The sequence below is a fragment of the Bos taurus genome, chromosome 18, assembly GCF_002263795.3.
Source record: "Bos taurus isolate L1 Dominette 01449 registration number 42190680 breed Hereford chromosome 18, ARS-UCD2.0, whole genome shotgun sequence".
Taxonomy (NCBI): domain Eukaryota; kingdom Metazoa; phylum Chordata; class Mammalia; order Artiodactyla; family Bovidae; genus Bos; species Bos taurus.
In genome coordinates, this window is record NC_037345.1 from 62,364,712 (window position 1) to 62,376,370 (window position 11,659).

Genomic DNA, 11,659 nt, shown 5'->3' on the forward strand with positions numbered 1-11,659 from the left:
ATGTGTAGTCATTCGTGTCCTACTCTCTGTGACCCCGTGGACTGTAGCCCCACCAGTCTCCTCTGTCCATGGAATTCTCCAGGCAGGAATACTGGAGGGGGTCGCCATGCCCTCCTCCAGGGGATCTTCCCCACCCAGGGATCGAACCCGCGTCTCCTGTGTCTCCTGCGTTGCAGGCGGGTTCTTTCCCCACTGAACCATCGGGGAAGCCCTGCGGCAGAAAAGCAGGTCTCTGTGGAGGGCCGGTCTCTCACATCTTCGTGGCCGGAAAATCACGGCAGGAAACCCGCAGGTAACTCACGCCCAGCCCGGGCGCTGTGCGGGCGGGTGGAGGGGCACTGTCTCTGTCTTGCACAAGCAGCGCTTCCCCTTCTGCCGGGCAGGTGACACTGTCTCCGCGGCGGGAGGTCTCCGGCCCGGGCGGCGCGGTCCGCGGTGCAGCCGTGCTGGGCGGGCTGCGCGCCGCGCATCGCCATGTCTCCGGGCGTCCCTCTTCTGCTCGGGCTCGGTGAGCCGGCCGCGGGCGGTCCTGTGGGAGGCTGGGGGTGTGGGAAGAAGGCGCCGAGGAGGGGTTCTTAAGCGGGTTCCTCTGCTGGGACTCCCCTCTGTGAGGTCCCGGGACAGGGAACTGCAGAGGCGTCACCCGCGGGCCGCGTTTCTCCGGTTCGGTGTGGATGTCACGCCCCAAGCTCGAGGCGTTTGGGAGCCCACTGTGTTATCGGCCGTCTTCTCTCACCAAGTGTTTCTCTGTTTCAGTGTTTTGCCGGGACCAAGGGATTTGGGCACAGACCGGTGAGTGGTGCCTCGCTTTTTCTCCCAGAGAACTCCGAGTTGGACGTGGGGTGAACTTGTGTAGCCTTGACAGAACCTCAGCCTCTCACCTGCACCATCCCCTCCTCCACACGCTTCGCTTAATTAATTTAAATAATTTATTTTTATGTATTATTTATTTTTTGGCTGCACTGGGTCTTCGTAGCTGGGCGTGGCCTTTCTCTAGCTGCAGTGAGCAGGGGCTCCTCTCTAGCTGGGATGCTCGGCCTCTCACCGCGGCGGCTTCCCTTGTTCCCAGAGCACAGGCTCTTGGCTGCCAGGCTTCAGTGGATGCGGCTCCTGGGCTCTAGAAGCGGACTCTATTTGTGGCGCACGGGCTTAGTTGCCCCTTGGCATGCGGGATCTTGCCGGACCAGGAGTGGAACCGACGTCTACTGCATTGGCGGGCGGATTCTTTACCACTGAGCCACCAGCTGTTGTTCAGTCGCTCCGTCGTGTCCTACTCTTTGCGACCCCATGGACTGCAGCACACCAGGCTTCTCTGTCCTTCACTGTCTCCTGGAGCTTATTCAAACTCATGTCCATTGAGTCAGTGATGCCATCCAACCATCTCATCCTCTGTCTTCCCCTTCTCCTCCTGCCTTCCATCTTTCCCAGCATCAGCGTTTTTCAAATGAGTTAGTGCTTCACAGCAGGTGGCCAAAGTACTGGAGCTTCAGCTTCAGCATTAGTCCTTCCACTGAATGTTCAGGGTTGATTTCCTTTAGGATGGACTGCTTAGATCTCCTTGCTGTCCAAGGGACTCTCAAGAGTCTTCTCCAACACCACAGGTCAAAAGAACCAATTCTTTGATGCTCAGCTTTCTTTATGGTCCTTTCCTTATACATCACTACTGAGCCACTAGGAAATACCTTAATTTATTTTTTGTATTTTAATTCTTCAACATTTTGCCAATCTTCAGTGGAAAACCTCTTCCCCTCTCTAGAAAGCTTCCTGATCTCCAGCTATTCCCCATCGGCGCAGATGAGTCAAGGAGGAAATGCTCGGGTTTTGAGCTAATGCAGAAAGAGAACACAGCTGAGATCGACGTTCAGAACGCAGACACAGAGAACCGGGGACATCTGCGCAGGCCCCAGGTCCCTCTTTGGGTTCGGGAGTGTCGCTTGTTGGGGGCACTGTGCGTCCTCTCCATTTGCTGTCACCTCACCTGCCTCCAGGTGGCTCAGTGGTAAACAATCTGTCTGCAATGCAGGAGATGTGGGTTCGACCCCTGGGTCGGGAAGATCCCCTGGAGAAGGAAAAGGAAACCCACTTCAGTGTTCTTGCCTGAGAATTCCATGGACAGAGGAGCCCGGTGGGCTACAATCCATGGGGTCGCAGAGTCGGACACGACTTGGTGACTAAAGAACAGCAACAGTAATTGCTTCCAGCTCTCTCAGCTATGGGAGTTCTCTTCACAAGGAAGGCACTCTTGATTAGGAGACAGACTTGAAGTAAAATGAAGACATCAAGATTTGCTGGTTCATGACCTTTTGTAAGCAATTTCCTCATTTGAGCCCCAGGTTCCTTCTTTCTGTAATGAAATTACCGGAGTTCTCTGGAGGTCCAGTGGTTAGGTGCCGTTGCCATGGCCAGGCTTCAATCTCTGATTGAGGAACTGAGGTCCTATAAGCGGTGCAGCACAGCCAAAAAAAGAAAAAGAAATAATAACAGAGTGTTGCATCAGTTAAGATACGATCCTGTCATGCTCAGACAACAAGCTTTTGCTCAAAGTAGGCATTGTTGTTTAATGTTAACGGTTGCTAGGTAACATGTGTTGAGGTTTTCCCATCTGCCAAGTGCTATTCTCAACATTTATACATATGATCTCATTTTAATCTTATGAATCTATCAAGAGGTAAGTTAGTTTTTTCATATTCCAGATATATGGAGCCCTGGTTGTGACCTCAACATTGTACTAAGTGTTTGGCATAGGTTTTTAGTAAGTTAATTGAAATATAATCGAAGTACAATATTATAGCAATTTCAGTTGTGCCTGGTGGCTCAGATGGTGAAGAACTGGCCTGCAATGCAGGAGACCTGGGTTCGATCCCTGGGTTGGGAAGATGGGAAGATCCCCTGGAGAAGCGACCGGCTACCCACTCTAGTACTCTGGCCTAGAGAATTCCATGGACTGTACAGTCCATGGGGTCGCAAAGAGCAGGACACAACTGAGCGACTTTCACTTTCCCACTATATAATGATTGGACATTTATATACCTTATGAAATGATTACCAGGATGCGTCTGGTACCATCTATTCTCATGTAAAGTTATTACGTTACGATTGAGCACATTCCCTGTGCTGTGTATTTCATCTCTGTATTTTTTTTATTCTGTAACTTAAGGTTAGTGCTTCTTAATCCCCTTCAGTCACTTCGGCAGCTGCCTGGTTATTCTCTGGTTCTGTAGGTCTGCCCTTGTTTTGTTCTTTAGATTCCACATGTGAGAGCTGGTGGCATTTGTCTTTCTCTGACTTACTTCACTTAGCCAAACGCCCTCTAGATCCACCCATGGTGTCACAAATGTGCAAAATTTTATTTTATCTTTTATGATTATCTTTTAAAACATTAACTCATTAATCTTGGCAGTGTTGGGTCTCTGCCGCTGTGTGAGGCTTTCTCTTGTCGTGGAGCATGGGCTCTCTAGTTCTTGCAGCTCGCAGGCTCAGTTGTTGTGGTGTGTGGGTTCAGCCATTCCGAGGCACGTGGGATCTTCCTGGACCGTGGATGGATCCATGTCTCCTGCACTGGCAGGTGGATTCTTAACCACTGAGCCACCAGGGAAGCCCAGGGTTGTTGTTGTTCAGTCGCTCAGTCACGTCTGACTCTTTGCGACCCCATTGACTGCAGCACGCCAGGCCTCCCTGTCCACTATCTCCCGGAGCTTGCTCAAACTCATGTCCATGGAGTTGGTGAAGCCGATCCAACCATCTCATCCTCTGTTGTCCCCTTCTCCTGCCTTCAATCTTTCCCCGCATCAGGGTCTTTTCCAATGAGTCAGCTCTTTACATCAGGTAGCCAAGGTACTGGAGTTTCAGCTTCAGCATCTGTCCTTCCAATGGATATTTTCAGGACTGATCTCCTTTAGGATGGGACTGGCTGGATCTCCTTGCAGTCCCAGGGACTCTCCAGAGTCTTCTACAACACCACAGTTCAAAAGCATCAATTCTTTGGTGCTCAGCTTTCTTCATAGTCCAACTCTCATATCCATACATGACTACTGCAAAATACAGTAGATAGTTTTGTTGTGTAATTTATCTCAATATGCAGAAGAGTAACAACTTCTGTGCACTGGCTCATGTGTCTAGATTCTGTTACTGCATAGGTTCACCAGTTTCCAAAGCATCCACTGACTTGCTCATATATGGAAGGCGCACAGTACTTATACAGTAAATACAATACCTGTGTCCTGAAAGGGTGACTTGGTCCAGCCGGAGACAAACCACAGATCTGTACTGTCCTCCAACTCCTAGACCTACCTGAAGTCTACCAAAACCCTCTTGAAGAAAGATCCCTTGCCGTCGTGTCTGGGACTTCTGCCATCGAGCTCCTCCCGCTCCTCTTCCTCCTCTTCTTTTTCATCTGCCTGTGCTGCTGTGGAGGCCAACAGGGTACATCCTAGAAGGGGAAGGGTTCCTGGAAGGGGAAGGGGTCAGTGGGGGGGGGAGCGTAGGGAGGGGCTTGGTGGGTCCCCTGCCAGCCGGGGCTCTCAGCACTGCCTCTCCATAGGTTCCACTGATAATGAGACCAAGAGCCAACCGGATTTTAACAGGTAGGACAATCTGGACTCTTCCCAGTAGAAAATGCTGTTTCTGTCTCATTCCTCAGACCCACCTTAATGCATCTATCTCCTTTCCCTCAGCTCTAACCCTGGCATGGACTTCTCAGAAGAAAATCCCGGTAAGAGGAGTGATTAGGCGAGGGAGCCGGGCTGGGGGAAGGCTGCCTTCAGGGGCAGATAGAGGCATCTCGGAAGAAGCCGAGAGGCTGGGGCAGGCCTTACCGTGTGTGATGTCACTGCCCTTCCCTACTTCCAGTCGTCCATCTGAAAGTAGCTGGTGTCATTCCTGGGGGCTCTGAGGAGCCCTGTGCCACAGTCCTTCCTGTCTCAGTGCAGAGAAGAAGTCAGTGAGCGCAAAGCAGTAGATAAGAAGTGATTTACTAGAAAAGGACGCTTGCGAGGCTTACAAGCGGGCCGAGAAGGCGGTACCACCTCCGCGAATTTCCTGGGCTACAGTTTTATAATCACAGGAAAAGTGGGGAGGGGAAGACCTTCTTTGACTTTCCTGAGTAGACATCACAGTTCCATCATCAGCTCCTTCTCCCGGTTGAGCAGGTTCCTCTGGCCCCTCCCTCAGGTGTCAAGCAAGGTCGACAAACGATTGTTCTTTTTTAATGTGTATAGAGAGCATGTCCCACGGATCATTAAATTCAGAGCTCCCTGGGCAGGCTGTGGGGCTCACGCCACTACTGGTTCATTGTTGGGGGCAGGTCTCCTGCTTCTGGTGCGTGGTTCTGTTGCTAAGCAAACCTGCTTTCTGGAGTCATCCGCTTACAGGGGTCTCCCATACTGTTTCTACCTACAATCCCCTGGGGGACTAACTATTGAATCACCTACTTGGTCTGCTCACTCCACCCCGTCATGGCTCTGAAATACAGATGGCAGGACTGGGTGACAAGAAGGCCCTTCCTGGAAGCCTGTCCTCTCCTCTTTCCTTGCAGACGATGTCTCGGTGCACCTCCCACCAGAGGAGGACAGGCAGAGGGACATGCAGGTGAGTCTCCCCACCTCCCCTGACCCCTCCCCTGGCCCCTCCCCCGGGGCTCACCCCTCACTTTGTGTCTCCCAGGTCACCCCGAGGAATGCCCATGGGGCTCTTCTGAGTCCTCCGCTGAGCCGCACCAGGATTCCTTCATGGAGAGTGAGGTTTCACTCCCATCTTGCAGCCCTGAGGACTCCTCAGTATAGCCCCGCATGGACCCGCCTTCACTTCATCCAGAGAGCGGAGCTGGAGCTGGCTGTGTGCCCTCCATGGCGCAAGGGCCCCTTAAGGAGTGTGTGAGTCATCATCTTGTGTGTGAGTGTGTGCGTGCACCTGCCCAGTGCGTCTGACTCTTTGCGACCCATGTGACTGTAGCCCACCAGGCTCCTCTGTCCATGGGATTCTCCAGGCAAGGATACTGGAGTGGGTAGCTATTCCCTTCTGCATTTCCTTCTCCAGGGCATCTTCCTGACCCAGGGATCGAGCCCAATTCTCTTGCTTTGCAGGCGGACTCTTTTACCACTGCTCCACCTGGGAAGCCCCAGTCCTCACTTTGGAGCTCCCCGAAGACTCAAGAATACAGAAGCCTTGTCAGTCGTCGAGAAATTCTGGGATATGAGAGATGGAACTTTCCCTGCCATATCAGTGAACAAAGGGTATCACAGTCATGGGCGATGACGGCCACCACGGCTGCTGAGCTGGTGAGCCCTGAGGGTGCTCAGGAAGGAAAGAACACAGCCATCTAGCAGCCATCAGACTGCGGCCACCACTGAGGGTGAGCTCGGAGGGAACTTGGGACGTGAAAACAGCAGGATCCTGGCCCCAGACAGCTGAGGCGCGCATCGAAGTGATGATTTCAGCGAGCCCGGACGCTTCCATCTTCCCATACGTAGAAAAGCGCTAAATTCTCTAACTTGGGATAGTTGGTTTTCTTTAATTGGCGGTAGCATTCGAGGTTCAGATTATCTGCCTTTTGTTGCGAAGCTTCTTTATTACCTGGCTCCTCCCCTCGCCTCCTCTGAGCAGTTCTCTCGGGGTTACTTGAGATGCTGCCTCCCGGGCTTGAGTCCTAAGAATATCTGACAAATAAAACATAACTCTCAACGTTTAGGTTGCGTGTGTATTTTTGGCAGACAGATGCATCACACAACTCTCAGCAGATTCCTGGTCCTCACTAGAGAACACTTGCTTCTCAGACTCCAGTGAGGGTCAAATGAGGGAATGCTTGAACAGTGAGAAGCAGCTGTGAGCTGCTGTTCAGTCACTCAGTCGTCTCCAACTCTGTGACCCCATGGACTGTGGCAAGCCAGGACTCCATCACCAACTCCCGGAGTCCACCCAAATCCATGTCCATCGAGTCAGTGATGCCGTCCAAACATCTCATTCTCTGTCGTCCCCATCTCCTCCTGCCATCAATCTTTCCCAGCATCAGGGTCTTTTCCAGTGAGTCAGTTCTTCGCATCAGGTGGACAAAGTATCGGAGCTTAAGCTTCAGCTTCAGCATAAGTCCTTCAATGAATATTCAGGGTTGATTTCCTTTAGGACTGACTGGTCTGATCTCCTTGCAGTCCAAGGGATGCTGCTAAACCTCTAATACACAGGAAAGTCCTCTCCTTTCCCCTCTCTTCCCCATTCCAGCAAGAATCACCTGGTCCAAAGGAACCTATTCACAAAACAGAAATGCTCACATGGAAAACAAACGTACGGTTACCAAAGGGGACAGCAGGTGGTGGGGGGAGATGAGCTGGGAGTCTGGGATTAACATATACTTACCACCATCTATAAGACAGGTAAACAGGGACCTCCCTGGCGGTCCAGTGGTTAGGACGCCATGCTTCCACTGCAGGTGGCACAGGCTGGATTAGGGAACTAAGATCCCGCGTGTCACACAATGCGGCCAGAAAAAAGGGAGGAATTACAATAAAAAATAGGTAAACAAGAAGGAGCTACTGTACAGCACGGGGGACTCGACTCAGTGTCTTGTATTAACAATAACCTAAAGGGAAAAGAGGCTGGAAAAGAATATCTATGTGAATATAAGAATATGTATATGTGCATAGCTGAATTGCTGTGCGTACACCTGAAACTAACAACATTGTAAAAGAACTGTGCAAAAACAGAGAGTGAAAGTGTTAGTCACTCAGTTGTGGCCGAAACTTTTTAATCCCATGGACTGTAGGCGCCAGGCTCCTCTGTCCATGGGATTCTCCAGGCAAGAATACTGGAGCCAGGAAGGGTGGTTGGGGAGGGGTTGTCAGGAAAAGGAACTCAACCACAAAGAAAAAAAGAACACTGGAGCGGGTGGCCATTCCCTTCTCCAGGAGATCTTCCTGATCCAGGGATCGAACCCCGATCTCCTTCATTGTAGGCACATTCTTTACCACTGAGCCACCAGGATCCTTCAACTACACATACATATATACTTCATATGTTTAATGAGATACATCTATGATTATAACTGAAAGTGAAAAATAGCCCCCCAAGGCTGGCACGTCCTGACCCCACCCCTGCAGTCTGTAGTCAGGGTTCTGCTCAGTTCATTCCAGCCACGCCCATCTTTTTCTGCTCACATTTTCTGGTTGAAATGCTAGGCTCTTTCCCTCTTCGGGGCTTTAGGGCTGAGTGTTTGTCCCACATCACTGCTCCAAAGAAAAGTTCACTGAAACAATTCCATTACAGAGATCTGTCAGGTAATACTCCGTATGAGCAGCTTGTTCAAAACACTTCTCCAGTTTCCATGCATTTTACCCTGTAGAGAATCTAAAATGGTAGTGATGCCCCGTCCTCCCTTCCTGAAGCCCCTGATAACTCCAGGTATACTCTCTGTCTCTATAAACTGCCCTACTCTGGGTGTTTCTTACAACTGGAATCGTGTTATGTATGTGTGGTCTTTTGTGCCTGCTTATGTTACTTCCCTGGGGGCTCAGATGGTAAAGAATCTGCCTGCGATGGAAGAATCTGGGTTCAACCCCTGGGTCAGGAAGATCCTCTGGAGCAGGAAATGACAACTCACCCCAGTATTCCTGCCTGGAGAATCCCATGGACAGAGGAGCCTGGTTGGCTACAGTCCGTGGGGACACAGAGAGTCAGACACGACTGAGCATATCTCTCTATCTAGGTGATTCCTTGTTATAGTTTTGATTTGTATTTCGATAAGGTTTCAGGATGTGGAGGCTTTTCATGTGATTTTTAAAAGAACAGTGTGAGTAAAACTGACCTCTGGAGCTTGGCCTCTTGACCCTCTGCACTGTTTTGAATTCTTTTTCCAGGACCTGCCCGGGGACATCTGTTGAGGAAAGATATTTTTTTCCTTACAGCCCCGCAGGCCTGATGAGGACATGTCCATCAGCACAGGTTTTCCCGTTGCTGTTACAAAAGCGAAAGGCAGTAGCATTTCTTCACGCTCCACTGGTGGTTTTTGTTTTTGGTTTGGGTAATTGATGTCCTCTTCCTTATAGGGGACTGGAATGCAGAAGTAGGAAGTCAAGAAACACCTGGAGTAACAGGTGAATTTGGCCTTGGAGTACAGAATGAAGCAGGGCAAAGGCTAACAGAGTTTTGCCAAGAGAACACACTGGTCATAGCAAACACCCTCTTCCAACAACACAAGAGAAGACTCTACACATGGACATCACCAGATGGTCAACACCGAAATCAGATTGATTATATTCTTTGCAGCCAAAGATGGAGAAGCTCTATACAGTCCACAAAAACAAGACCGGGGGCTGACTGTGGCTCAGATCATGAACTTCTTATTGCCAAATTCAGACTTAAATTGAAGAAAGTGGGGAAAACCACTAGACCATTCAGGTATGACCTAAATCAAATCCCTTATGATTATACAGTGGAAGTGAGAAATAGATTTAAGGGACTAGATCTGATAGATACAGTGCCTGATGAACTATGGGCGGAGGTTCATGACATTGTACAGGAGACAGGGATCAAGACCATCCCCATGGAAAAGAAATGCAAAAAAGCAAAATGGCTGTCGAGGCCTTACAAATAGCTGTGAAAAGAAGAGAAGCGAAAAGCAAAGGAGAAAAGGAAAGATATAAGCATCTGAATGCAGAGTTCCAAAGAATAGCAAGGAGAGATAAGAAAGCCTTCCTCAGTGATCAGTGCAAAGAAATAGAGGAAAATAACAGAATGGGAAAGACTAGAGATCTCTTCAAGAAAATTAGAGATACTAAAGGAACATTTCATGCAAAGATGGGCTCGATAAAGGACAGAAATGGTATGGACCTAACAGAAGCAGAAGATATCAAGAAGAGGTGGCAAGAATACACAGAAGAACTGTACAAAAAAGGTCTTCACGACCCAGATAATCACGATGGTGTGATCACTGACCTAGAGCCAGACATCCTGGAATGTGAAGTCAAGTGGGCCTTAGGAAGCATCACTATGAACAAAGCTAGTGGAGGTGATGGAATTCCAGTTGAGCTCTTTCATTCCTGAGAGATAATGCTGTGAAAGTGCTGCATTCAACATGCCAGCAAATTTGGAAAACTCAGCAGTGCCCACAGGACTGCAAAAGGTCAGTTTTCATTCCAATCCTAAAGAAAGGCAATGCCAAAGAATGCTCAAACTACCGCACAATTGCACTCATCTCACATGCTAGTAAAGTAATGCTCAAAATTCTCCAAGCCAGGCTTCAGCAATACGTGAACCGTGAACTTCCAGATGTTCAAGCTGGTTTTAGAAAAGGCAGAGGAACCAGAGATCAAATTGCCAACATCCACTGGATCATCGAAAAAGCAAGAGAGTTCCAGAAAAACGTCTATTTCTGCTTTATTGACTATGCCAAAGCCTTTGACTGTGTGGATCACAATAAACTGTGGAAAATTCTTCAAGAGATGGGAACACCAGACCACCTGACCTGCCTCTTGAGGAACCTATATGCAGGTCAAGAAGTAACAGTTAGAACTGGACATGGAACAACAGATTGGTTCCAAATAGGAAAAGAGATACAGTCAAGGCTGTATATCGTCACGCTGCTTATTTAACTTATATGCAGAGTACATCATGAGAAACGCTGGGCTGGATGAAGTACAAGCTGGAATGAAGATTGCTAGGAGAAATATCAATAACCTCAGATATGCAGATGATACCACCCTTATGGCAGAAAGTAAAGAAGAAGTAAAGAGCCTCTTGATGAAAGTGAAAGCGGAGAGTGAAAAAGTTGGCTTAAAGCTCAGCATTCAGAAAACTAAGATCATGGCATCCAGTCCCATCATTTCATGGCAAATAGATGGGGAAACAGTGGAAATAGTGGCTGACTTGATTTTCCTGGGCTCCAAAATCACTGCAGATGGTGACTGGAGCCTTGAAATTAAAAGATGCTTACTCCTTGGAAGGAAAGTTATGACCAACCTAGACAGCATATTAAAAAGCAGAGACATTACTTTGCCAACAAAGATCTGTCTAGTCAAGGCTATGGTTTTTCCAATAGTCATGTATGGATGTGAGAGTTGGACTATAAAGAAAGCTGAGGGCTGAAGAATTGATGCTTTTGAGCTGTGGTGTTGCAGGAGACTCTTGAGAGTCCCTTGGACTGCAGGGAGATCCAACCAGTCCATCCTAAAGGAGACGAGTCCTGGGTGTTCATTGGAAGGACTGATGCTGAAGCTGAAACTCCAAATACTTTGGCCACCTGATGCAAAGAGCTGACTCATTTGGAAAGACCCTGATGCTGGGAAAGAATGAAGGCAGGAGGAGAAGGGGATAACAGAGGATGAGATGGTTGGATGGCATCACCGACTCAATGGACATGAGTTTGGGTAAACTCTGGGAGTTGGTGATGTACAGGGAGGCCTGGTGTGCTGTGGTCCATGGGGTTACAAAGAGTTGGACATGACTCTGGGACTGAACTGAACTGAATAAGTGGAATCTCTACATTCATTCAAATGAACTGATTTGTAAACAGGAACAGACTCACAGGCTTAGAAAACCAACTTATGATTATTAAAATCAAAAGACAGGAGAAGGAAGACAGTAGAAGGTTGAGTTTAACAGATACACACTACTTATTATCAGATGGATAATCCAAAAGGACCTACTGTTAGCACAGGGACGTCTACTGAACACA

The 11,659-nt window shown here is 48.9% G+C and overlaps 1 protein-coding gene across 6 annotated transcripts; it reads left to right on the plus strand.

Annotated features, from left to right (window-relative positions):
- On the plus strand, positions 1-6,684 carry LOC100848752 (uncharacterized). Of its 6 annotated transcripts, none has more exons than XM_059877635.1 (7): positions 1-292; positions 757-792; positions 4,285-4,422; positions 4,541-4,583; positions 4,674-4,711; positions 5,534-5,870; positions 6,081-6,684. In XM_059877635.1, the coding sequence occupies exons 1-7, from the start codon at positions 1-3 to the stop codon at positions 6,250-6,252; spliced, it is 1,056 nt and encodes a 351-aa protein (XP_059733618.1). In that variant the 3' UTR covers positions 6,253-6,684. The 6 variants fall into 6 exon arrangements, with proteins under 6 accessions (XP_059733618.1, XP_059733619.1, XP_059733621.1 ...); XM_059877638.1 differs by lacking the exon at positions 1-292 and adding an exon at positions 425-508; XM_059877636.1 differs by lacking the exon at positions 4,285-4,422.
- The last annotated feature ends 4,975 nt before the right edge of the window (positions 6,685-11,659 follow it).